This window comes from Paramisgurnus dabryanus, chromosome 18 (assembly GCF_030506205.2).
Source record: "Paramisgurnus dabryanus chromosome 18, PD_genome_1.1, whole genome shotgun sequence".
Lineage (NCBI taxonomy): Eukaryota > Metazoa > Chordata > Actinopteri > Cypriniformes > Cobitidae > Paramisgurnus > Paramisgurnus dabryanus.
In genome coordinates this window covers 2,254,899-2,282,559 of record NC_133354.1, presented here as the reverse complement: position 1 = coordinate 2,282,559, position 27,661 = coordinate 2,254,899, and the positions used below count along the sequence as shown (strand labels likewise).

Sequence of the window (27,661 nt, the reverse complement as noted above, 5' to 3'; positions counted from 1 at the left end):
TGGAAGTCAATGGGTACGGTCAACATGAGGGTGAGGAAATGATTATCCTCTTAAATGTCTAGTATATAGAATATAGTTTTATTGTCCTCCGATTATAATTAGATTATAAAACATGTATAGACCGTATTACAGGCATCACGTGTACATTTTAAAAATATTTTTTGTCACATGTACTATATGTTCAAATAGTCTGGCAATTGTTAAACTGAATAATACAGCATCTATTGCGTTATTACTTTAACTGATTCTTATATTCAAACTTCATTTTCTTTTCTTTCTCTCATCTGCAGGTTTTTATAAAGAGAACTCTCCACAGGATGATACAGGTGAGGACATTTCTGAATAATTCTCATTTCATACATCATATTGCAGTGCATTTATTAAGGTGTAGATCAAAATTAAAATTCAGACAGACCCAAACATACCTACATGACTTAACTTAAGAAGAATTTATGTTTTTTTGTCAGTCAGATCAAGTTTTTACATGTAATTTCAATTGAAGTGCCTATTTTTTCAAAAAGGAGAATGTAATGCAGATTTAGTTTGAATTTTATTACTGTGCTTTATAGTGTGCACATGTGCATTGAGCTGACTGCTCTATAGGTTGCCGCCTGGACGGCTCACCCACAGATATTCAAAACAAACATCACATACAGAACAGCTCTGTATGTGCAGGGGTGCATATTTGGTTTGAACAGCGATTGAAGTGTGACTGTAAATATTTTTCCTTACTCATACATTGTATGAATAAAAATATTAGTATTTTCAGTAGCAGAATTAAATCTTTGGCAAGATGGGTTTAAGACCTTACTGTTCTACTATACTTCGCATGGTATGCCACAGTGCCTCTCTCTCACTTAAATGACACACACACCCTCACACATGCATACACAAATTTGTAAAGCTGTACGAGTCAGGGTTGTACATTGTCAGAGAAAGCAGCTGATTTATGTGAGAACCAATTAAACCGTAAAGTGACAGAAGAGCTCGCGCACACACATACACAAACACTGATGACATCACCTTCACTCCCGGTCGCAGTGGAGTCAAAGTTAGGTCAGAGTTCAGGAGCAATATGTAAACAATGCAGAGTTCTTGACCTGTGATTGGCTGAAAATGTTTTTGTGATTTACACGAAACGTGAAACTAGCATAGACGGCAGCTTCCACTTACCTTGCATTCATGATGGTCCTGTGCTTGTTGAATGACCTTTTTGTTTGTAGATGTTACTGATGATCTACAGTGTTGCTACTGCAGTTTGCACTCATTGGTCGGTGAGTCCCTTGTATGTTAAACCCAACGACAACAATGAATGTATATCGCAGCTGTAGTAATGAGGGGCTTGTGATGTGCATTCACGTGTGCACATGGGAAGCGTGTGGTAATTTCAAGGCACAGCCAACGGTCGATGGTTTCCCATGCACATCCAAACTCACCGACAGCGTTGAATGTTCCCAGAATGCACCAGTAGAAATAGTTAAGGTGTCGGTCTGTTTTTGCATGGCTGAAGTCAGTGTCAAATGCTTCTTGCTTTCTCAGTAAAATGATACAGAATGTGTACTGTATCTGATATTTCGGTTACATCAGGGGTACCAGCCTGATCTCACAAGAAATTTTACATATTTTACAAATTAGTTTGAATTTATACGAAGTTAATTGTGCAAAAATGTACGATTCTCATGAAAAAAAAAATAATGAAACCTAACCCCGCACCTTACCCCAACGTCACAGGGTTCAAGGCAAATCGTACAAAAATCTACGAATGTGGTCGTATGAATTAATACGAAGCCAACTCGTAAAAAATTTACGAATTCTCGCGAGATAGCATTGGGGGTACCCAGATTTGGTCCTGGAGAACCGTTGTCCTGCAGGGTTTAGGACCATCCAACCCTAATCAAACACACCTGAAGTAGCAAATTATGCATACTAGAAACTATCAGACCGGTGCGCTGAGGTTGGAGCTAAACTTTGCAGGACACCGGCTATCCAGGACCGAGATTGGGTACCTCTGGTCTACATGATATTTATTTTTTACGTGTAGATTAAGCATGTGCTGAATATGTATGGGTGATTCTCGCGAAATAAGACTTATGAGGTGTCATGAAACATTTATTAAAAAAAGTAAATGCAAAGTAAGAGTATCAAATAAGAAGCATACAGTTACAAACATCTCTTCACGTACTATTTTGCACATGATTTCAAATGACATACAAACCAATTTTGTTGTTTTTTCCGCATTTAAGGGAAACATTTTCATTTCCACAATGTGTCCATGACTGGATTTGGGTTCTTTGACATGGAAAATTTATAATTAAAAAATAAAAAGCTTCAGTGCATGTTATACTATAAACATTTACAGTAAAGAGACATGTGGTATTTGGTGATCATTGGTAAATGTAGAGACAATAATAAGGAATATAAATGTGTCCAAGACCAATTTTCTCATCCTCCGCAACAATTTTCAATCATTGTTTAAGACCTCAAGGAACATTTAAAAAAAAATAGTTGGAAGGGACATAATTGACTGTGACGCTCAAGATGGCTACCAGGTAAACAGTTCTTTTTTCTCTCTAGATAAAAGTTGAAATTTTGTTTGTCATAGTACCTAGACAACTTTTTAGTTCTCATTACCGAAACATGAATTTGTAAATGCATATATTTAATGTAATATCATGTTGCGGTGAAATGATCATTTTTGATAATGATAATCTAAAAAATGTAAATAATTCTATAAGAAATATTTTTTATCCTCTAAAAATAATAGTTATATTAAGCTCCGACCTTAATCTTATATGTGCAAAAAACTTGGCTTCAAGGGCTTTTTATAAAAGATCTGATGCTGGACACTTTCTAAGTCTGGATTTTGTGAGAATCACCCGTATGTGTTTTTCGTGGTTTACTTTTGTCTACATAAAATTGTTAATGTAAAGAACATTCTGTAAAAATATAACCTTGATATCTTTAATATTGACTGAGTAAGGTCATGTCAAAGATTGAAATTAATGATTGAAATCAAACTTTGATACTGAAAATCTCATATTTTGATTGAGACTTCAGACTGGATTTCACAGACAGGTCATTTTTCATTTAAATAGAACTGCATCAGTGTATAAAATAAATCAAAACAATGCCCAAAACTAATGCCCAACCTAATGTGTACACAGAGCAAAATGCCACAAGAAAAATGAAAAAGACTCCAGACAAACTTACTTTTACATATAAAGACATCATTATCTTACGATGTGACAGTTATCAGATAAATAACTTTGAGAAAGACAACAGAAGTAACATCTAAAACAGAAAAGTTGCAAGAAAATTTTAAATCATTACCTTTTCTGTCTCTGCCATGTTACACATAAAAATAGCTGGATGAGTTTCCCTTCAGAGCTGCCATCCTTATTGTGAATTTATGTCACGTTTGAGATGAACTATATATGACCCAGCTGATGTGCTGCTGTACATTTGGCCATGTGGATTGAGTGCTGGATGTTGATTGGATAAGATTTCTGACGTTATGGATGAAACCTATTTGATTGGCTGAATCCGAATTCATTTGCGTAGCTTGGAGACGGAGAGAAAGACGAAAGGTGCAGACTGTGAAATATTTTAAAGAAAAAAATACTCTTGGGAAAAATTGATGAAAGAGATATGGGGCCCTATCTTGCACCCAGCGCAATTGACTTTGTCAGTGACGCATGTATCATTCGTATTTTGCGCCGGCGCACAGCGGGGTTTTTCCCTCCACAGATGCACGTCAGCAAACTAGGGAATGAACTTGCGCTCCCTGGGCGGTTCAGCGCAAAAAGGAGGCGTGTTGCGGCGCAAACCATCTCTTATGCTATTTTGCAGTTTCAAAAAACAATTGCGCTACTAACAAAAAAAAACTAGTCTAAAGTCAGTGGCGCGTTGCGCGTGGTTCATTATGCTATTTTAAGGGCGCATGCTTGACCATAATGTATAGCGTGCACAACGCGCATACACTTTGCTTATCTAATCTACACAGATGCAACAGTTATTTTTGCAAATCATAAATTGTTACACTTAAAAATATTAATACACGAGATAAGGGGAATCATAGTGGTGAGCATTGTGGTGATAGTTTTTATTTATTCTCATGCAAATAACGATTAAAATATTTTCATAACTTTGTTGTGTGGCTGTATTACGTTTATTTTATGTAAATAATAGTTAAAATGTTTTCATAAGAAACCTTAATGTATATGAACTTGATTTGTAAGAGTACTTTGGGGTTGGACCTTGCTTGCGTTTCTTGGGTCCGATTTCAAAGCCCCCAAACCCTTTCAGCGGTGAGGGTGGACGCAGCGATGTCCTCTGCTGGCGTCAAGTCCTGAGGCAGATCCACCTCCCGTTACACGGCGTGCCCGATTTATGCTGGCAAGCGTGGGATTCCCCCGTACAAGAACGTCGGTCTCCTCGGCTGTAAACCGCTCCTGGCGTGCGCCTGGTAAATCCGTCATAATAATAGCAACCCGCCATGGAACTTGCGCCCTTGCGTTTAAAGGGAATGTTGGCTAGCGTTCTGATTGGTTTATTTGACGTTACGCCCAAACCACACCTATGAATAATGAACCTACTTCAGACCAACCCCTTATTGATTTGCGCCCGGCGCAAGAGTTATTTCTCACGCCGGGAAAATAGCAACAGCGCCCAAGATCCGCCCACAAACTCACTTGCGCGTTGCGCTTCGCACTTGCGTTTCAGATCGTTAAAATAGAGCCCATGATGTTAAAAGTGGCAGAGATCTGGCAGACGGATATACTTCGCCATTGGGCAGTTGAATTATACGCTTTGCGATTAAATATCTTCACACGCACCTCGGAAACATCATTTGTTCTTTAGTGTGTGTGTGTGTGTGTGTAGTTCTTTTAAATCATGTGTGATTTTTTTTTGTCGTATATTGTGTGGGTTTCTGTAAGGGTTTAAAATGCTAAAATATTTTGACATTGTTGCCCTTAATGATTCTGGACACTTTGTTTGTGCAGTTCCCACAATTCTCTCAGCCAATGTTGAATCTCTGTCACACAACATGTGTTAAGTAGGTCAGCATGCATACATGCCAACATACACGCACATCAAACGAAAATCAAAAGAAATGAGAGCAAGCAATGAAACGGTGTTCTTCTAAAGCTTTAAATCCCACTTGCCTCTCTATAGGAGGGACAAAATAAATCCACTACAGGACATTAAAGACATTTTGGAGACACATTTTTTTTATTCGCTGACCTTCTTTCCAGTGTGTACGTCTACAAATTGGCCGACGCAATTGCAGCAAATTCGCTTTTGATGTGCGTATACATGTAATTCTGCCTGTGAAAACCCAGCTTAAATCTTTTTGTGTGAAATCAATGATTGAAATCTTTGATGTTCTCATGGACACATTAAATATTTATTTATTTACCCATTTAGTTTATGTATTTATTTTATTTAGCTGTTTAGCAGTATATTTTGCATGAACTTTATGACACCACATCTTTCAACAGTTACCTCTAAAAGCATTGGTTTCATATAAATGCCTCTTGATTTGCTGATCAATGGCTTTAAGGCATAAAACCGTGAGCTTGCTAGATACACAAAAGGCTTGTGAATTTTTATTGCATGTAAATGCATTCGGCCAATACGACCAGTATGAACATGGGATGGACAGAGACACGTCAACGTGACAGATGTTGAAAACATTTTGTTTTGTGCTGTTGATGGTGACTGAGATAAATGATGTTGGCCAGCATCTTCAGATTTTCACATTACAACATCATGACAGATTTAAAGATTGTTACTAGCTTACTGCATACTTTATCGTGTATGTTACTAGCTTACGGAATACTTTACTGTGTATACTTCTAGCTTACTGCATTATTTACCGTGTATCCTACAACATACTGCATACTTTACCGTGTATACTACTAGCTTAGGGCATACTATACTGCATACTTTACCATGTATACTACCAGCTTGCTGCATACTTTACCTTGTATACTACCAGCATGCTGCATACTTTAACCTAAGGGTGACCCCGAATAGTCGAAGATTCGATGCATCGATAGGAGAAGCCTGATTCGACTACCAATCTCATAGTCGAATCGTCGCAGATGTGTTATGAAATGAGGATCATTCCATTTTGGCCGTATGGGTGCACACATTATCTGATTTCACATATAACAGCTTTCTCACAATATATTAATATACTGCATATTATGATAATGCTGCAAATAATATGTGAAGTAGCAGCTTTCAATAAATATTTTTAAAATGCGTTAATAAATCCAACAACCCCTGTGACCGGGCTTCACTTCCATAAGAGGTTTCTATGTTAATAAACCATTTCCTCTTTGTTTCGACATTTAAAAGACAAAGCTGCCAAATTAAACTATGACTTTCGTTCTTTTAATAATTTCTATATTTTATTTTATTTATAAATCACTTTGGGTTATCTGATTTAACTATTTGGCTTGTGTTTTGTTTCCGTGCACTTGAGGCATTTTGCATATTTGTTCTGCACTTTGTTACTTCTGACCTTATTTTATTAAAAAAATTGTATTTATTATAAACGTAAATTCCGATCTAATTTAAGTATGTAAATTTTTGATAGCTTTTCGTTGTATCGATGTTGCGCTATTGCGTGCTGGATATGCTTGCGCATGTAATTTAGCCGAACGGGTTAGGTGCTCTGCGTCTCATATTTAGGAGTTCATCAAACTAAACATTAAAAAACGGATGTTTTTCGACGAGTATAAGTTTTTAAAATGTATTTAAATCAGAGTGGTTATATTGTCTATCTTGAAGTTAAACTACAAAACAGGTAAGCCGTTTTTTTTATTTCGGTGATGAAACGGAAACTAGTATCTGCACCGAACCTATTTCTGCCTGACACGAATGTCTTTCTTGTGATTTAATATTATGGTCAGTCGGTGTTCACTTTAAAATGATAGCAAAGAGATTCCTGAAATAAATTATATCATCCGGTCTTTCTGTATCTAAAGTGAATACAGAGATGATCAAAGTCAAAGCAAGCAAGCAGGTATTTCTGTGCTAAATAATAACGCGTAGTGTCTATAAAATCATTAATTTCAGTGTTTTTCTTGTTATAAATTAACGTTTAATGAATTGTATATAAAGATTAGTTTTTATCATTTACAGTCACAATCACAAATTATTTGTCATTTGTCGGGTTTTTTTGGTCATGACTGCTTTGACGCGCTATCTCCAAATTAAATAAAAACACGTAATTGTATCCGGAGTTTCCAAGGCAGGATCACCTTTGTTATTTTTTTAGGTTTAGTTATCAAAATGTATTTTTGTGTGATGTTCTGTAGATCGTGGCTTTAAAATGTTATGAGGAATAATTAAACAAATGTTGCCTTACATTTTACCTTAAAAAAAAAAATATATATATAAATGCATCGTCAGTTTTGTCTTCGTTTATTACTTGAAAGACAGTTTTGGTCACTTTATCAGACAGTTGTTTATGTGTGCTGCTTGTGAAAGAAAATAAAAGTTACCAATTTGTACCTGGTCTGGCCCCCTCCCAACCCATGCACACAAACATAGATGATTCGACTATCGGTCGACTATGGAAAGATTCGAAAATTCTGATTCGAATATGTAAATCCTTAGTCGAGGACACCCCTACTTTAACCTGTAGACTACTATCTTGCTGTATACTTTACCGTGTAGACTACCAGCTTGCTGCATACTTTACCATGTAGACTACTAGCATGCTGCATACTTTACTGTGCATACTACTAGCTTACTGCATACTTTACCGTATATACTACTTGCATACTGTATACTTTACCGTGTTAACTACTAGCTTACTGTATACTTTACCGTGTATACTACTTGCTTACTGTATACTTTACTGTGTATACTACTAGCTTACTGTATACTTTACCGTATATGTTACAAGCTTACTGTATACTTTACCGTATATGTTACAAGCTTACTGTATACTTTATCGTATATGTTACAAGCTTACTGTATACTTTACCGTGTATACTACTAGCTTACTGTATACTTTACCGTATATGTTACAAGCTTACTGTATACTTTACCGTATATACTACTTGCTTACTGTATACTTTAGTGTATACTACTAGCTTACTTTATACTTTACCGCATATGTTACTAGCTTACTGTATAACTTACCGTATATGTTACAAGCTTACTGTATACTTTACCGTATATGTTACAAGCTTACTGTATACTTTACCGTATATACTACTTGCTTACTGTATACTTTACTGTGTATACTACTAGCTTACTGTATACTTTACCGTATATGTTACAAGCTTACTGTATACTTTACCGTATATGTTACAAGCTTACTGTATACTTTACCGTATATGTTACAAGCTTACTGTATACTTTACCGTGTATACTACTAGCTTACTGTATACTTTACCGTATATACTACTTGCATACTGTATACTTTACCGTGTATACTACTTGCATACTGTATACTTTACCGTATATACTACTTGCATACTGTATACTTTACCGTGTTTTCTACTAGCTTACTGTATACTTTACCGTGTTTACTACTAGCTTACTGTATACTTTACCGTATATACTACTTGCATACTGTGTACTTTACCGTGTTTACTACTAGCTTACTGTATACTTTAACGTGTATACTACTAGCTTACTGTATACTTTACCGTATATACTACTGTTTCTTTGTAAGCAGTAGGCAGTATGCAAAGCTTCAATTTTACATAGTTGCATACAAGGTTGTAGTCATTTGCACTCATTTAAAATATTAGTAAAACTAAAAGAAGATTTCATGGTCACACTTTACAATAAGGTTTTTTAGTATGTACTTTAACTAACATGAACAAACCAGGAGCAATACATTTGTTACAGTATTAATTAATCTTTATTAATGTTACTTAATAGAGATAAAACTTTTAATTGTTTGTTCATGTTAGTTCACAGTGCATTAACTTACGTTAACAAGATTTTAATAAAGTATTAGTAATTGTTGAAATTTACATTAACAAAGATTAATAAATGCTGTATAAGTGCAGTTCATTATTAGTTTTTGTTAACTATGTTAATTAATGAACCATATTGTGAAGTGTTAAAGATTTATTTTATTATTTTTTTATATAATTTAATTTTAGTTTTAATGTCAATTTTAGATAAATGTTTAGCAACTTTAATATGAGCTTTTGTCATTTTATTTGCTTTTTCAAACTTTTTGCTAATTTAAGTTCAAAGTAATTTTCTTCCCCCAATTTTAGTTTAGCTTTTTGTTTTGGTTAATAGTTTAAGTGCCTTATTTCAGTTTTTCAGGCAACATTTCTAATTCCTTTTTAATTAACTATTTTTTAGTTTTTCAACAAAAATTAATGCCCATATTTTATTTGAATCCAATTAACATTTTTCATTGTTTTTATTAGTTTTAGTTAACAATAAAAACTATGGTCAGTGGTCACATGACCACATTGCATGCTAATAGCACATTATGGCAAATTTAGGTGATCATCCCGGTTATTTTGTATATATAGAAAGTGTGTTCATGCATGTCAGTCAGTGGCCTTTTGTGTTTTAATAGCATGCTGTATACAGTTCGAGGAGTGTTGATATTTTAAATCAGACTAAAATAGTGTATTTTAAAGTTGTTTCAGCTAATGCATGACCACACGCTCTTTAAATTGACCAGCAAGATTTAACGCCAACACGTCAAGCTTTGATTTCATAATATCATGATGATGATTGCAATTATTTTAGCTTGTGGGTAATTTTTTTCTATTATTCCTTTTATTCAGACACAGCGATAGACATTAAGCCCAGACAGAAGGACCGAGAACAGAGAGTTTGTGTGTGTGGATGCATCTCACACGGTTCAGTTGTAAAAATGTGTGTTGCACAGTTCCGGTTCGCTATAAAGTTTGACCTGTGTGTGACCTGATCCTCAACAATACTATGCCCTTACAAACACACAGCTTTCTTGGTGGTTGTAAACGGCTGCAGAGTTCAGGGTTAGGTTGAGTGCTTTTTGTACCATTTATGACACACTCGGGCTTCGAGAAGACCTCTCTGTGACCCTGAGCTCACATACGCCCCCTACAGTTCAACAACACCCTTGTGAAATGAATATATTCATGCAGTTTAACCTTGAGAAGTCCAATTCATGTTAGCGAATCAATTGATTTCAGTGTTTTTTTTCAATGAACGAATGATTCAGCAGCTTGTTTCAGTCAAATGTGATTTAGTTAAATTTCTAACCCATATATCAAATTAAAATGGTTCAATAGAATGAATCTTTTGTTTATGAATCCATCAGTCTCTGGTAAAGATTCAAGTTTACCCAGCAAGCATGTTTGCATTTAAAACACATCTTATAGCCATCCAAATGCTGCCAAGACGTCTAGGCTAAAACAAGGGCTGTCAGTGAAAATTTAAAGGTGCCAAAGAATGCATTGAAATGATATGTTAAATTGTTCTTTAATAGCTACATAGAGGCTTTGTGGCTTTATTAAGTGCAAAAAAATATCTAGACATGATTTACATGTCCATTTACAAGTCTACGATTTGCCTTTAGGATGAAATGGTCTGTTATTACCTTATTTGAAAGGGTCATGAATAATAATGTTGAGCTCTGCTCTGATTGGCTGTTTTACAGAGCGGCTCATTTCAGTAGCTCTGTGTGTGTGTCCAGACCTTATATTTGAGCCTTTATCAGACGAAGATATGGAATTTGAGGAATAATCAATTGTTTGGAGATTGTTAATGGAGGTTTTTGAGTGGTAAGTTTGTGGACTGCAAAACGTAACTGTAACATCAAAACTTCAGCCTAAACGCTACCATATAGCCAACTAGCATATAGCGCTATCTCAGCAATCACAACTTTGCTTTTAGCATTACTTAATTTAGTGTGTAATTTAATATTGGGGCGTACATCTCGACTGTAACATCACAGTCTGTGTGTTATGTTTAGATTGGCCTGTTTTCCAGCGGTCTTTTGCATGCACGAGGTTTACATAAGAATAAGAATGTGTGTGAGGCTCACGATATGTCATTACCATGTACAGAGCTCATATTATTCATCTATGCCTAGATAAATACAGTTTTACATTCTACAGCACCTTTAATAGACCTCCTTTACTAGACCATTACCTAAAAATAAATAAAGTAAAATAAATAAATGAAAACAAACATATTGTAATCATTGTTAACTTTGCTTAAATGATGGAATATTACACTGTAAAAAAAAAACTTTGCTGCCTTAAAATTTTTTGTTGAATCAACTCAGATTTACGAGTCATGTCAATAGAAATTAGTTGTCTCAACTTATAAATTTAAGTTGACTTTTCTCAACTATATTTTAGAAGTTATAACAACTCACCTGTAGTTATAACAACTCATCTCTAGTCAAGATAAATAATACTAAGTTGAAATGACTTGTAAATCCGAGTTGATTCAACAAAAAACTTTAAGGCAGCAAAGTATTTTTTACGGTGTATAAGCTAAAACAACATGTAACCAAATTCAAGGTTATACTTGTTAGAAGTATAGCTTGACTATATCAAGTCGATAGTTAACCTAGATCAGGGATTTTCAAACTGTGGGTCGCATAGTCACTGTAAAAAAATGCAGCATTTTTGTCAAATGTAGTTGATGTTACTTTAACTTAACAAATTAAGTTAAACCATTTCAACTTGTTTTAATAACTTTTTCAACGTTTTTAAAATCAAAACTCAAACAATTTGGTTGAATTGATTTGCAAAACTAAGTTGTTTTAACTTCATGCTGCATTTTATTTAATTTTTTTTACAGTGTGGGATAAGGTGGGTTGCACAAAGTCACTTGGCTGTAGTTGTGAATGACACAAAAAACTGTTTAGTCCAACTAAAGACAAAAAATGTCAACAATTTTGCTATTATAAACCATAAGGTATTTTGATATTGCAATTAAACTTGTATTTCATTAATAAATCAAAACTACTAAATTATAAAAGAGAAAAAAAAATGTGGTTCCTTATTTTCCCCAGGATAGATTATATCTATTTAAGTGGGTCGCCAAATGAAAAGTTTAGGAACTACTGACTTAGATGGTGAAATGAAGGCTGTTGCTTGCTGGGTTACTTTTCAAAATAACAAATTTTTACTTTATTAAATAAATTAACAATAAAACCTATTACAAATTTGCATTTTACTTTTTCTATGTGATCCCTGGAAATCGAACCCATGACCTTTACGCCGCTAACACAATGCTTTACCAGAAGAGCTACAGGAACTCTGTAAACCGAATGCTTTTGAAAACAGTGCCAGGGGGGTGGCATAAAAAACGAAATCTTAAGATTTCAGATAAGACATAACACTGAAATCGACCCTTCAGGCTGTCTTACGTACTATATGCTCTTAATAGATGTGTGATGGCATGCATGCTCAGTGTTTGCTGTATAGGACTGTATAAAAGTCACTTTCACAAATGAATTGAAATCCTGACCTTTTCCAGCATTTCAACAGTGACTCCTGTTCACCCATGACCTCTGAAATAAATCCTGTTATCTTTAAAGAAAAGGTCTGTGTGTGAAAGCATTTGTTGGAGAGATCTGGATGAAGAAGAGACATTCCTCTATTTCTCTCTTTTTTTTGTCAACCCCCACTCAGTCTTAAGTTTGTATAAATCTGGGTCACACTGCAGGATGCTGCAAGTCATTTCAAAGCTCCATCATGAAGCTCGGATCGAGTTGAAGAGTCTCGCTGAGATCGATCTACGCAGCTGTATTAAGTTCATCTCTGCTGCATTGTGATTTAGATAACAACTTTTTGTAACTTTAACTTCAAGTGTAAGATCTCATTTATTCCCTGTAAACTCAGATTAACCTACTATTAGAAATCCCAGACGTGTGTGTGCGCTTGGGGACATTTTTGGTGGTCTTTTTTGTTGAATTCAAGACCACCTAAACCAAGTGTGTTGAGACCTAGACTAAGACTTGGAGAGGTTGAGACCAAGGCAGGGCAAGCCCAAGATCTTTGCAATGATGTCTTGGATTTTGTTGACAATTTTTACACAATCCCCTTTATTTCTGACCTGACACAACAGATCAAGATTCGTTGCGCCAGGTCAGAAATGGAATTGATCGAAAGGAAATTGATCAAATTTAAATTATTGGATGTAAAACTTCAGGCCATCCAGGTATACCATAAATATTTCTATGCAAAACATTAAAGGAGTAGTCCACTTTAAAGATGGGGCCCATTAACTTACCATAGTATTTTTTGACCTACTATGAAAAGTCAATGGACCCCATCTATAAAGTGGACTACTCCTTTAAGTCTGTAATTAACCAAGACTTGCCCGCAAATGTATCCATCAAAGATATTAAAAACATGTACAATATTTATTTATAAATTGAGACTTTCATTTAGATTTAATGAAATGACCTTTTCTCCCCGTAGAAGATGTGGGCGAGCAGCGCTGGTGTCTGATCTGTGGCGACAGGGCATCTGGGCTTCATTATGGCATCATTTCTTGCGAGGGGTGTAAGGGCTTCTTCAAACGCAGTATATGCAACAAACGCATCTACCGCTGCAACAGAGACAAGAACTGTCAGATGTCCCGCAAACAACGCAACCGCTGTCAATACTGCAGACTGCAGAAATGTCTGCAGATGGGAATGAACCGCAAGGGTGAGAAAGACACATGCAAACGATTTTCTTTCCTTATATTTTTCACACATATCCATTCATAATTATAATTTCATCCTAATTATAGTGTAATATTACTTTTATGTAAATACAAGTCTGTTTTTGTACGCAGTTTAATATTCATGCACTTTCTGTTGTTTGGTCTTTGATGCTGGTTTATCTCATCTTTCTGCCGTGTACATTTGGTGATAAGGATCAGGGGTTTATTGAGCGTGCATGACGAGATGAAATGCAGATCTGGGTTGCATCGCTGCATGTAAAACCGTGAAAGACCCCAACATGGTGCTGATAACAAAATTCTTGATCCAAACTAGATCTCTTCTTAAGACTGAGATACAGGCACACGCAGGAGAAATTTATAATCTCTCACCTGCTTATTTTGTGCAGCAGAGGGTGCTGTTGCACTTCATCAACTTCAGTCAAACATCTTTTCTCTCTGAATGTTGCTGCTTACTGCATACTATACAGTATATACTGTGCATACTGTTTTATTTTTTTATTTTTTTTAAATAGTACAGCTACATTCAGAATAGCAGAGTACTGTAAACTCTCACTGCTTTTAAAGTTGCATTTTTATTGTGCATGCAATGCATGACCTGCTACGTTGGTCATAATGTGCAATATCTAAATTAGGTTTGACTGCTGTTGTCGGTAATTTTGCGACAAATGCACGGCGTCTCCATTTTCTACAAAGTTGAAAAAAATCTACATGCACGTCCAAGCCTCATGTGAGATGTAAAATAAAATTCAAAGACAGGGCTTTGCTCACAGCTCCACAACATGCAAGCTAGTTGGAAAGCTTACATCTGACCTTAGTGCACATTTCCGGCAGGGATTGCAAAGTAGTAGTGTCATATAGACGGTATTGTCTTAGCTGGATGCACAAAACTATACTTTTTTATATTTTTATTGATATATTAATAATACACTTTTTTTATACATATATAATATTATTTGCACAATAATTCAGTTACTTAGTGGTGAGTGTGTTATTGCTTCTGGATAATAATACATCAGACTAGGGGTCAGGTGCATTGCATTGTGGGATATAGGGGTGGTTTCCTGGACACGGATTAGATTAATCCAGGACTAGGCCTAATTTATATTAGGTCATTTAAGCAGTTTTTACCAACAAACTTTACAAAAAACATTACAGGTGTGAATCTTAAGACAAAACAATGCCACCAATATATGTTAAAATTAAAGTGTTTAGTAAAATGTGATCTTCTGTATACCACGTTAAACATGTCAAACCTCTTCCTGTCTTTGTCAGCAATCAGAGAAGATGGGATGCCTGGAGGCAGAAACAAAACCATTGGACCTGTACAGGTAAGACAACAGTGTGTGCTTAAGATAAAGCAGGCAGTTTAAACCTTGCACGTTTATGATAACATTTATATTATGCATCCGGCAGATGCTTATATCAAAAACTTACAGTGCATTACAAGGTATACCATTTTATCACTATGTGTGTTTCGGGGTTCAAACCCAAGACCTTTTGCGCTGATGAGCTATGCTATTCAGGAGCACTAAACACTTTTGTTTGCCACTTTGTAGGTGTGAGCAAAAATGTGCTATTTTGAGGTGTGTCCTTTAAAATACAAATGAGCTGATCTCTGCACTAAATGGCAGTGCTGTGGTTGGATAGTGCAGATTAAGGGGTGGTATTATTCCCTTCTGACATCACAAGGGGAGCCAAATTTCAATTACATGTTTTTTTACATGCTTGCAAAGAATGGTTTACCAAAGTTACTGCGTTGAATTTTTTCACATTTTCTAGGTTGATAGAAGCACTGGGGACCCAATTATAGCACTTAAAGGAGCATTTCACCCATAGAAACATTATTCTTTATTGAAATTGTGTCATATTTGTAGTCGAAATGTAACGTACATTTAGAATTTGGTGCCTGTTTGACCGAGAAAAGGGGTGTTTGTAGTCTCACCCCCTCAACAAAGATATAGCACTTCCTTCTTTCAATGATGCAAAATGATGATTTTTATATCATTGAAAGAAGGAAGTGCAACACTGAAATCTGTATTTCTCCTGTCTCAGTGCCAACTGAGGAAATGATGCACCACCATTCAAAAACATGACTGGGGTTCTAACTATACAAAGCTTAATGCAAATGGGTGAAGTGTCCCTTTAAACATGAAAAAGGTCAAATTTTCATGATATTTTCCTTTTAATGCAATTCAATGACATAATTGTAAAGCATTCAAGGAATACTCCAGTTTCATAAAACATCCAGATAATTTACTCACCCCCATGTCATCCAAGTTGTTTATGTCTTTCTTTGTTTAGTCGAGAAGAAATTACTTTTTTTGAGGAAAACATTCCAGGATTTTTCTCAATTTAATAGACTTAATTGGACCTCAACAGTTTACAGTTTCAATGCAGCTTCAATGGGCTCTAAATGATCCCAACTGAGCCACAAGGGGGTTATCTAGCGAAATAATCACCATTTTTGCAAAAATAATGACTTTTAAACCACAACTTCTATTCTTGCACTAGCCGTGTGATGCCCCAGCGCGACCTTGTGTATAACGTAATCAAGTTGAAAGGTCATGTGCTACATATGTGAAATGCACGCTTGCGGACCATTTTAAACAATAAACTGACACAAAGGCATTCATTGGTCAGTCTCTCCAAAAAAACGCGATTATGCGATCGCATGATTCATTGCATAATCAGCCAAAGTCTGCATATTTATGCGGGGGCCGCATTTTAGTCACATAAATTGCAGATTTCTGCTTGCCTTGCCTTGCATTTACTTCACACATGGGCAGCCATGTTCCTTGTTGTCATGGGAATGTTAGGAAGTGACGTAATTACGCGATGTGAACATCAATGAAAAGCTGCAAACAGTTTTTGCAAGTTCACGCAATTTTGGCAAGTTCACGCAATTTCATTGCATAAAATTGCATAAATATCCACATATTCCATCACATTTTTTAAGAAAATGTGCCGCAATATCAAAGATTTTGCCCGCGAAAATCACAAAAAAACTCTCAAAAAAAGAATGATTAGTATCATTCCGAATACAACAACATCTGAATGCTCCTCTTTCTTCACACTTGTAAACACTAAAGTGGTAGATTTGCATACATCATGCGTGACCTTTAGATGTGATAACGTGATACATAAGGTCACGCTGGCGCATCACACAGCTAGTGCAGGACCAAAAGTTGTGGTTTAAAAGTACTTTTGACGATCATTTGGCTAGATGAGACCCTTATGCCTCGTTTGGGATCATTTAGAGCCCTTTGAAGCTGCGTTGAAACCGCAAACTGTTAAGGTCCAATAAATATATATGGGAAAAAAATCCTGGAATGTTTTCGTCAAAAAACTGAATTTCTGAAAGACATAAATATCTAGGGTGACATGAGGGTGAGAAAATTATTGGGATTGAAGTAATTATTTTTATAAATTTTAGCTTTATATAGGTTTTTATGTGCATGTGAGAAATTTAAAAGAAATATTTTGGGGACATTCCTAAAAATAAAACCACCAGATTCTCTAATATCCTTTTTAAGTGATGCATTAGTCTATGTATTATATATTGTAGACTATATTGATTCATTAGCCGTTCTTCTGTGAACAATCACATTCCAGCAGTATCGAACGTGAAGTCCTCCTTGATGTCTGTCCTATTGCTTGCGTCTCATCCGCATGTTTTCTCCAAGTGTGGAGTGAAGGGTGAGAGCGGTAAAGAATAGACCCTGAAGGCCGAATCGATTCTTTCATACAAACAGAAACCATCCCGATTTCTCTCTCTCTCTTGCTCGCTTGCTCACTCTTCATCAGAAGTGTCTATATATATATATATATATATATATATATATATATATATATATATATATATATATATATATATATATGTATGTGTCTTGGTGTCCTTGTTAATGTTGTATATGTGTTTGTATGTGCCGGTGTGTTCGTTCATTTGTTTCTCGCTCCCAACAATTGTCGGATCCCTCGCTTTCAATCTGTAATGGAGAGGACAATGAACCGAAGAAATGAAATTTCGCTCCGGTCGCACTTACCGTACAGATGGCTTGTTATTGATTCAGCCGGTTATTGACTGAATAAATCTGATGAAAAGAGAGAATGCCAGGCACATGGTTTCTCATTTGCAATTTCACATTTATTCGCAATAGAACAACGCACTGCTGCTAATTAATCGCATTTTGGCCTTTATCTTTCTTTATTCAGCACTGATTTACTCCATTTCTTCTTCTCTCTCTCTTTGTAGATCTCGCTGGAGGAGATTGAGCGAATCATGTCCGGCCAGGAGTTTAAAGAAGGTGCTGAACTATCAGATACATGGAGTCACGGCTACAGTAACCACAGTTCACCTGGCAACAGTATCTCCGAGGGCAGCCAGACCTTATCTTTCTCTACTCTGTCAACCAGGTGTGACCCCCAATGAGAACGAGATGTTCGAACGCAGTTACACACAGACACACTGACCTGCACCTATCCTTGAGAAACATGGTTTTCGTTCAATTCAACTAAAATTTGTTAAACCATATTTAATGTTATTTGACCATATTTTAGGGCTACGTGGAAACTAATCACAACTAATCGTTTGCAAAATAAAAGTTTTTATTTACATAATATATGTGTGTGTACTGTGTATAGTAGTTATGTATATATAAATAAATACACACACATGCATGTTTAGAAAAAATTTACATTTGAACATACATTTTTATATTTAACCCTTGTGCATTGTTCAAATTTACTACCCTTTCGTGTTGTTAGTGGATGAAAACATCCACTAAATTCAACGGCTATAAAAATGTATCCGATGAATATTTTTTCCAAATTTTTTTACATAAATCTGTTAATCAACCTCAGTACTGATCAAAACTACCAAATCTTCACAAAAATTCAATGATTTTAACTCTTTAATTGCCAAGTTTATAAGTGGTGTCACTGATTTGGGGAAAAAACACACACAAAATGACCGATTTTCAATATAAAATGTGATTGTAAACTGGATTTTTTTAAACCTTTTTCACAGTCTTGGGCATGCCAAAGATTGGTAAAAACATTGGCTTTAAAGCATTTTTAGTTTTTGTGTAGCATCAGTTTAAATTTTTTTCTCCCTCATTTATTGTTATTGGCTGTTTTTGCCCCATTGACTTCCATTATAACCACATTTTTTGATTGCAGAGCTATGACACCTTTTTATCATGCATTTTTGAATGTTGGTGTTTTTTCCCTTTGCTAAGAGGTCAAATTAGTCATTTTTACTGTTGATCACCATGTGGCACTATTAACCCTTTAGTAGCCCTGTGCAAAAACAAAGCTTAATTTCTGGCTTGTACATTGTGTTTTATGGAGTATAACTCCATAATAAAAGCATATTTGTGTGTGTGTGTGTGTGTGTGTGTGTGTGTGTGTGTGTGTGTGTGTGTGTGTGTGTGTGTGTGTGTGTGTGTGTGTGTGTGTGTGTGTGTGTGTGTGTGTGTGTGCGTATGTGTGTGTGTGTGTGTGCGTATGTGTGCGTGTGTGTGTGTGTGTGTGTGTGTGTGCGTGCGTATGTGTGCGTATACGTGTGTATGTGCATGAAAAAAAGATATTCTGTAAAAATCTTCTCTGCATTAGACATTAGATTTATGAACATCATTATTATGAACACATAAGTGTTTAGTCATTCCAACAGGACTTGCAGCATATCACTTGATGATCTCTGCAAGTTTGTCTGGAGGGACAGCAACTCATGCACGAGGGAGGTGAAAAGCTGTTTAGGAGAAGTCTTTCCTAGAAGACCTGGGAAAATCTCTGCAGCAATATTGAGGAGAGAGCATCACCCTCGCACACCAGTTGCTACTGCACTGGTGAGAGAGATTCAGTCTCCTGCAGCTGTCTGTCCAGACACAAATCCACAGACACCAGCAGCTCAGGAGTGAAGAGGGGAACATGCAATTGGTGCAAAGAACAAACATGTCAGCACTTGCATCTGTTGTGGTGGACACACTTGCAGAGAGCACCAAGTGATATGCTGCAAGTCCTGCTGGAAATACTGAACACACCCCCGGCACACATACACACTAAAATTTTGTTTGATTGTTTAGTTCTCCATCCATCCTCTACTCTTGCTTCATTGTTCAATTTATTTGAAGTTGTTTTTGTGTTCATAATAAATGATGTTCATAAATCCGATGCAGAGAAGATTTTTACAGAAAATTTCCCTAACCCCAACCATCACAAAAACCCTTCTCCTACTTCACATTTTCAGGAAACATCATTTTGTTTGATTTATAAACTTGTTTTCTCATGGGGACCTCAAAATGTCCCCACAAAGACACTGGTATTCCTATCTTTGTGGGGACAATTGGTCCCCACAACGTGATAATTACCAGGTACACACACACACACACACACACACACACACACACACACGCACACACACACGCACACACACAATAATATGCTTTTATTATGGAGTTATACTCCATATAACTCAATGTACAAGTCAGAAATTAAGCTTTGTTTTTGCACAGGGCTACTAAAGGGTTAATAGTGCCACATGGTGATAAACTGTAAAAATAACAAATTTGACCTCTTAGCAAAAGGAAAAAACACCAACATTCAAAAATGCATGATAAAAAGGTGTCATAGCTCTGCAATCAAAAAATGTGGTTATAATGGAAGTCAATGGGGCAAAAACAGCCAATAACAATAAATGAGGGAGAAAAAAATTAAAACTGATGCTACACAAAAACTAAAAATGTTTCAAAGCCAATGTTTTTACCAATCTTAGACATGTTCAAGACTCTGAAAAAGGTAAACAAAAATCCAGTTTACAATCACTTTTTATATTGAAAATCTGTCATTTTGTGTGTGTTTTTTCCCCAAATCAGTGACACACCTTATAAACTTGGCAATTAAAGGGTTAAAATCATGGAATTTTTGTGAAGATTTGGTAGTTTTGATCAGTACTGAGGTTGATTAACAGATTTATGAAAAAAAATTTGGAAAAAATATTCATCTGATAAATTTTTACAGCCGTTGAATTTAGTGGATGTTTTCATCCACTAACAACACGAAAGGGTAGTAAATTTGCCCACGGTATATCGTTGAGTTTTTAAAAAATTTCAAAGCATTTTCTTAAAATATATGTAAATATAAGATTTGTCACCAAAAATCATTCAATTTGCTAAAACAGAGAGAAAGTTACGGCCAAATTAAGAGTAAAAAAAACTCTGTAGTGGATGAAAACATCCCCAACAACACATGAGGGTTAAATATAATTTATATTATATATTAGTGCTGGGCAAAGAGTAATTGCGATTAATCGCATACAAAATAAAAGTTTCTTTTGCATAATATAGGAGTGTGTGCTGTCTGTAATTAGTATGTATATATAAATACACACACACATTCATGTGTATATATATTAAAGGGGACAGAGAATGAAAAACCATTTTTACCTTGTCTTTGTTGAATAATGGTAGTCTAGCCGCATTCACAAACATACAAAAAGTGCTAAACATGCTAAACATCTCAGTCTCATAGAAATTCCTCTTTTAGAAATGTCAGCCAGAAAACGGCCCAATCTGAAAAACTGATGCTTATGACGCAACAGGCATCTAACTGCCCCTCCACTTTAAAATAATTGGCTACATTTTTTGAGTGGCACCAAAGTCAGCCAATCAGTAATGAGATTGCAAGTTAAGCCAGTAGGGGGAGCCAAATAGGTGCAAAACCACTTGTTTAAAATCCCCCACCCTAATAGAGCTATCTGAGAGAGGTTTTTAGGAAGCTTCTAAGGCATTACAGACCCAAACAAAAACATTTTTGTCTACATGTCACATCACAGAACAAGGAAAAATACTCCGTTCAATCATTCTATGTCACCTTTAAGAAACATTTACGTATGTATATATTTATTTATTTATTTATTTATTTATTTATTTCTATTTTTATTTCTATTTTTATATATTCTATATGATATATAAATAAAAAACTATATATAAATTACAAAATTCTGAAATGAATATTTGTATGTGTGGTTAAATATACATAATATTTACACACAGTACACACACGCATATTTAAAAATCACTTTTATTTTGTATGCCATTAATCTTTGCCCAGCACTAAGAATACTTAATATATACACACTTTTTTTTTTATTATACATGCAATTTTCAAACTTAAGAAACTACCTAGCTTTATGGGTTAACATTACATTTAAATGTCATTAAGTGTCAATACTCTGTCAAATACTTTTAAACATCTTAACAAAATGCAAAAATGTATGCATGTGCACAACACATAAAAAACTGATACTAAGAGAACTTGTTCTCCCTCTCACAGAGGGTTCTTACATTTTCTGACATGGAAGAAAAAACAAAAACGTTTAATCAATTTAATTTAATGTAATTAACTTTGCAGCGATATGGACATAACGCTGCATGGCTTAACCCATTATTGTACTGTTTTCATTTAATTTTAGGTGAATTGGTCTCCAAATAAAATAAAATATAATTATTTTATAAAAAATAAATATTACCAATTTTAATTATAATAATAATAACAACAATAATAATAATAATATAAATAATAATAATTATTATTCATAGCCAATTTGTTAAACACATGGAAACTTTTCACTATTTGACAGAGTATTAAGACTTAATGACATTTTAATGACAAATTATATTTTTACCACTGTAGTTGAGGTCAAGAAAAATATTTATGACGCTGCTATAAACTTTATGACAAAGTATTAGCGCTTAATGACATTTTAACGACATTCAATTTGTTTCACTGGTAAAAAGGGGTCAGTTATGATGTATTGGTTTATGTCAAGTTGTCATAACAAAGACATCTCAAACAATGTCATCTTTGCATTAAAAATTACGTAATTGAACGAATGACACTTAATGACAGTTATCATAAATGTGCATAAAATCTCCTTGATGTTCCTAGCATGTGTTATGTCATGATTAAAATCAGTGTTACAGTACCGCTTGTTACTTTCATAATGTAAACAAAAACTTTTATTCTGCAAATGGTTAATTGTGATTAGTTGTCATGCAGCCGTACCATATTTGCTATTTACACAAACAACATGTTTAAGTTTCACTTAAAAAAAGTTACATTATTGTATTAAAATATGTTGGTGATGCAGTTTTATGTTGACTTAAATTTTTTTTTGACAATCAAATTTATATGAAATGTATTTTGGGCATATAATGTGTCATGTGATGTCCTTACCTTACTTCATATCTCTCGCTCTCTCTCTCTCTCTCTCTCGCTCTCTCTGCTCTGTGTCCTGTAGAGATCAATGCAGTAGTCCACAACTTTCTCCCTCACACACTTTCCTATTGTGTAAATATCCTTTACTGCCCTCTACTGGCAGTAACCTGACGACACAATCACAGACCTCATCGGCCCAACTTCTTGCTGCAGAAGACCTGACACCCCTCGTAACACCCATGGTCATAGAGGAGGGGTAAGACACGTTCACAAACTCATGAACTCTCATATCTTGTTATTTAGTCTTTGAATGACACATTTCAATTCTGTTTGGTGAGGATAGAAATGCAAAAATGAAAGTTCATCTTAAGTTTAGGACAGGGTTTGTCAAAGTGGGGTTTGCTAACCCTTGATGGTTCACAAGGGAATTGCAAGGAGTTTGTTAGTCGATGAAAAACAATTAAATCATAAAATGTCAATAAATAAATAATTCTCTCTCTATCCCTCTCTCTCAGGTATAGCGTGAGTCAATCTGAGCTGTTGGCTCTCTTGTGTCGTTTAGCCGATGAGCTTTTATTCCGACAGATCGTCTGGATAAAGCGTTTGCCCTTCTACAGCGATCTGACCATCAAAGACTGCACTCGTTTACTGGGGGCCTCATGGCATCAGCTCATCCTCCTCTCATCCCTGACACTGCACAGTAGACAGATACTGGGAGAACTGGCCAATATCACACACCAGTACACGCCGTCCAGTCTGATGTTACAGGGGTGAGCTTGTGTCTACAAACACGTGTGCATAATGATGTTATTGTTGCGTCAAGCTCCGTAGCCACACCCACACTTAAATCTGATTGGATCTAAAATCCAATTTAACATAGATCTAATTGGCTATGATTTAGTTGTTCACAGTATTACAAAATAATCAAATTTACTTTAATCAATTAATAAAAAACTTTATATGAGACATATTTTTGCTGTTTTTGAATAATAAGGATGGAAAACCATCAAACTTTTAATGGATTCTCCCAACAAACCGGCATTTCTGCATGACCCGAGGCTGGGATTAAGCGGATTTATAGCAAAAGTATTTAATGAATGTATAATACGCACCGAAAGCATTATCTATTTTTTCACCGAGGTGGCGTTTGGAGGCTTTTGCATCCGAGCTCCTCGTTTATATTAATAAACGTCTGTGTGCAGGTTCGGTGAGGATTCAATGGAAGTTATGGAGAGTTTAAATTTCCTCTTCCGTAAGTTTCATCAACTAAACATCAGCAACGAGGAATACAGCTGTTTGAAGACCATCATGTTCCTCAACCGGGGTAACGCACACATGAATTCGCATACTATTTGTCTATTAGATATTGTGGCACAGTGTCTCTTTATATTGCAGATTTGTTTAATGTGTGTGTGTTTGTGTCGCAGATACAGCAGGATTGTGCAACACACCCGTGCTGGAACAGTTAAGTGAACGCTATTGGTCGGTGTGTAGGCACCTGACAGAAAGACTCCACCCCCTCCGACACAAACGCTTTAATGACATCATCACGTGTCTCTCGGAGATCAGACACATCTCAGGTGCGTACACATCACTGATCAAAAGTTTAGGGCTACTTACTCCTATTAATATTTTTAAACAATAGTAAACTAACTTATTAAAACCATGACTAATTTAACATTTGAAATATCTGTAATAAAACTATGTAATTTTTTTGACCTCTTTTATGTAGTCACCCTGAGATGCTTTATAATCAGTATTGAAGGAGGATACACACAGCTCTTATTGGCTGCTTTTTATTATTTAGTTTAGGACATCAATTACATTTGTATATAATTTTTTTATATAATGAAATCATGATAAACACTGCATTTAATTAACCCTAAATTTTATTTGTGATGTAAAATGTTATACAAAAATGTTAAACATTTTTTGCTAGTTATTCTCTGGAAAAGTACTTTGAATAAATAAATAAATAAAGCATCCATGCTTTTGTAAGCTCAGCTCACACAAGTATGATATTTTTGCCTCTGTGTGAAGTTTTTTATAGAGATAATCATTTGGACTTTGTTTTAAAAGATCTTTTTAAAAATTATTTGTAATTTTGTTTTAATTTGCAACAATTGTTCACACATCTCATCAGAATGTAACTTATTTGTGAAGAATATTAACAATGTAATTATTGGTTGCAGGAAAGATGATGTCACTTCCTCTGGAGCAGCTTCCATTGCTCCTGAAGGCGGTACTATACTCCTGCACAACCAATCAAAACCTCTGGCTAGCCAACAGATCAAACTCAAGGACATAAGCCACGCCTCCAGCCAGTCCAACCTGTGAATGCCTTTTTGATTTTTTTTTTCATTTGTTATTCGTTTTTCAATGTATTTATTACATGACAAAGTTGAATGTAAAACTTCTGATAGGTACGGTTGGTGCGTGTTCACAAACTTTACCAAATGTAGCAATCTACCAAATAAGACGTCAAGCCTGAAGAGATCAAATCCAGCTACCTCAGCAAAATCACCATCAAAAGAAAATTCTTCTTAAAATATTAAAGGGGACATATCATGAAAATCAGACTTTTTCAATGTTTTAGTGCTATAATTGGGTCCCCAGTGTTTCTATCAACCTAGAAAATGTGAAAAAGATCAACCCAGGAACTTAGTTTTGGTAAACCATTCTCTCCAAGCATGTGAGAAAATAGGTCATTGAAATATGGCTCCCCTTGTGATGTCAGAAGGGGATAATACCACCCCTTAATCTGCACTATCCAACCACGACACTGCCATTTAGTGCAGAGATCAGCTCATTTGCATTTTAAAGGGAAACACCACAATTTTGTATTATATTTTACTATGTTCTTACCTCAAATTTGACGAATTAAAGATGCAATTTGTATTTATGCGCGACTAGATGGCGCCAGATCAAATCAATAACAATGGCGTTGTTTAATGACGCACTGAAGCAGCGTGGAATTATGGGATTTGTAGTCTTTAACTCAACCACTGATGGCCATCAATCAGACGCGAACGAGAAATCACGTTGATGGATAAGGTAATCAAGTCTTATAAATGTTGCGTTTGATGACATCGTTTATTTCATTATGTAAGTTTATATGTGATGTTCAAAACGAAATTTTTAGTCATAGATGTTACACTATTAGTCCAAATTCGATGGTTAACACAGCACAGAATTAAGTTTTCAACTTACAATCTACAATTTTTTTTCACATAATGTATTGACAGTACAAATCTTATTTTGAAGCATCTTAAAATGACCATTTATATTGCTGTACAATACCTTTTGATGTGCATATCGTCCGCGGGAAGACGCGCTGATTACAGTCTACACACTAATGTTGTGATCAATATAATAGCATACGTTTTTTGAAGGGTTACGAATCAAAACAACTCACCCATCGCGTAAAACACAAGCAGGATCAGAATATCTATTATATATCTATAATAACTAATCACATATTTGAAAACTACAATACTAATTTCTCGCTAGAAATGCAATTAAAATGTGTAAAAAGTGAAAATATACGTTTATTTACACTAAATTTGTGCTCCAGACGCTTCCTTGTCCGCCACTTTATTTTTTCGAACTCGACCACTGTTGTCATGTCGTTTTTACGTCAGTAAAGGCGGTGACAAAGGGTCACATGGATATTAACATCATTGACAGGAGACTGCACTGCCCCGTGTCAATGTTTTGAATGGAAATTTTCTCACGATTTACAAGTAGTTGAAAACATTACAGATATTGATAGTAATCAGCTGGACAAAATATATAACACTGGCCTAGTGGGTTTTGGACATTTTACTGCAAATATTTTACAAATTGCACCTTTAATACATACCTATCTTTATTCAATGCGTGCACTTAATCTTTGTACAGCGCATCGTGACTGTGTTAGCATTTAGCCTAGCCCCATTCATTCCTTAGGATCCAAACAGGGATGAATTTAAGTCGAAGTGCTGCAAACTAAGTGCTCTTTCGCCATACAATATAGTTCTCATTTTTTATCAACTTAAAACATCACCACGTTTTATTTTGTGCCACCATACTTACTGGTGTAAGTAAATAGGGAAAACATGGAAGTGTTTGGTGGCTTCTAAATTCATCCCTGTTTGGATCCTAAGGAATGAATGGGGCTAGGCTAAATGTTTACACATTCACGACACGCTGTACAAAGATTAAGTGCATGCATTGAAAAAGAATAGGTACGTATTAATTCACCAAAGTTGAGGTAAGAACAAAGTAAAATATAAAAAACGGTGGTGTTTTCCTTTAAAGGACACACCCAAAAATGACACATTTCTGCTCACACCTACAATGTGGCAATGCCATAATAAATTATCTATATGATATTTTGAGCTTAAATTTCACGTACTCTGGGGACACCAAAGATTTATTTGACATCTTTATGAGGTCTTGTGAAATAAGCACATCTATGGAAAGATTTAGGTGCTGTTATTGTATCTATAAAATGTGGATAATATTTGATTATCTTATATCTGATCGGTTCATACATTCTGTACCATACAGACCAAATGTTGTCCACCTTTGTGTGTTTGTGTCCTACATGGCAAGATAGTTTAACCTGATACGTTTTGCGATGGGAACTTCGGTAGTTTTGAGTCATTCGCCGGGGTAAGAAATGCAATAAGCACACTCTTTAGCCCAGGTGTGTATGAATGTTACATATGTGATTATTATTTTTTTCTCTCAAATTCTTTGGTACGTATCTTAAGATGTGAATGTT

At 35.4% G+C, this 27,661-nt stretch overlaps 1 protein-coding gene across 1 annotated transcript; it reads left to right on the top strand.

Moving 5' to 3' along the window:
• Positions 1 to 225: 225 nt before the first annotated feature.
• Positions 226 to 26,316, top strand: nr6a1b (nuclear receptor subfamily 6, group A, member 1b). Its single transcript, XM_065243930.2, has 9 exons — positions 226 to 326; positions 13,428 to 13,658; positions 14,950 to 15,005; positions 17,930 to 18,090; positions 22,976 to 23,149; positions 23,409 to 23,663; positions 24,096 to 24,217; positions 24,321 to 24,473; positions 25,086 to 26,316. Exons 2-9 carry the CDS (start codon positions 13,583 to 13,585, stop codon positions 25,199 to 25,201), a joined length of 1,113 nt encoding a protein of 370 aa, XP_065100002.1. The 5' UTR covers positions 226 to 326; positions 13,428 to 13,582; the 3' UTR covers positions 25,202 to 26,316.
• The last annotated feature ends 1,345 nt before the right edge of the window (positions 26,317 to 27,661 follow it).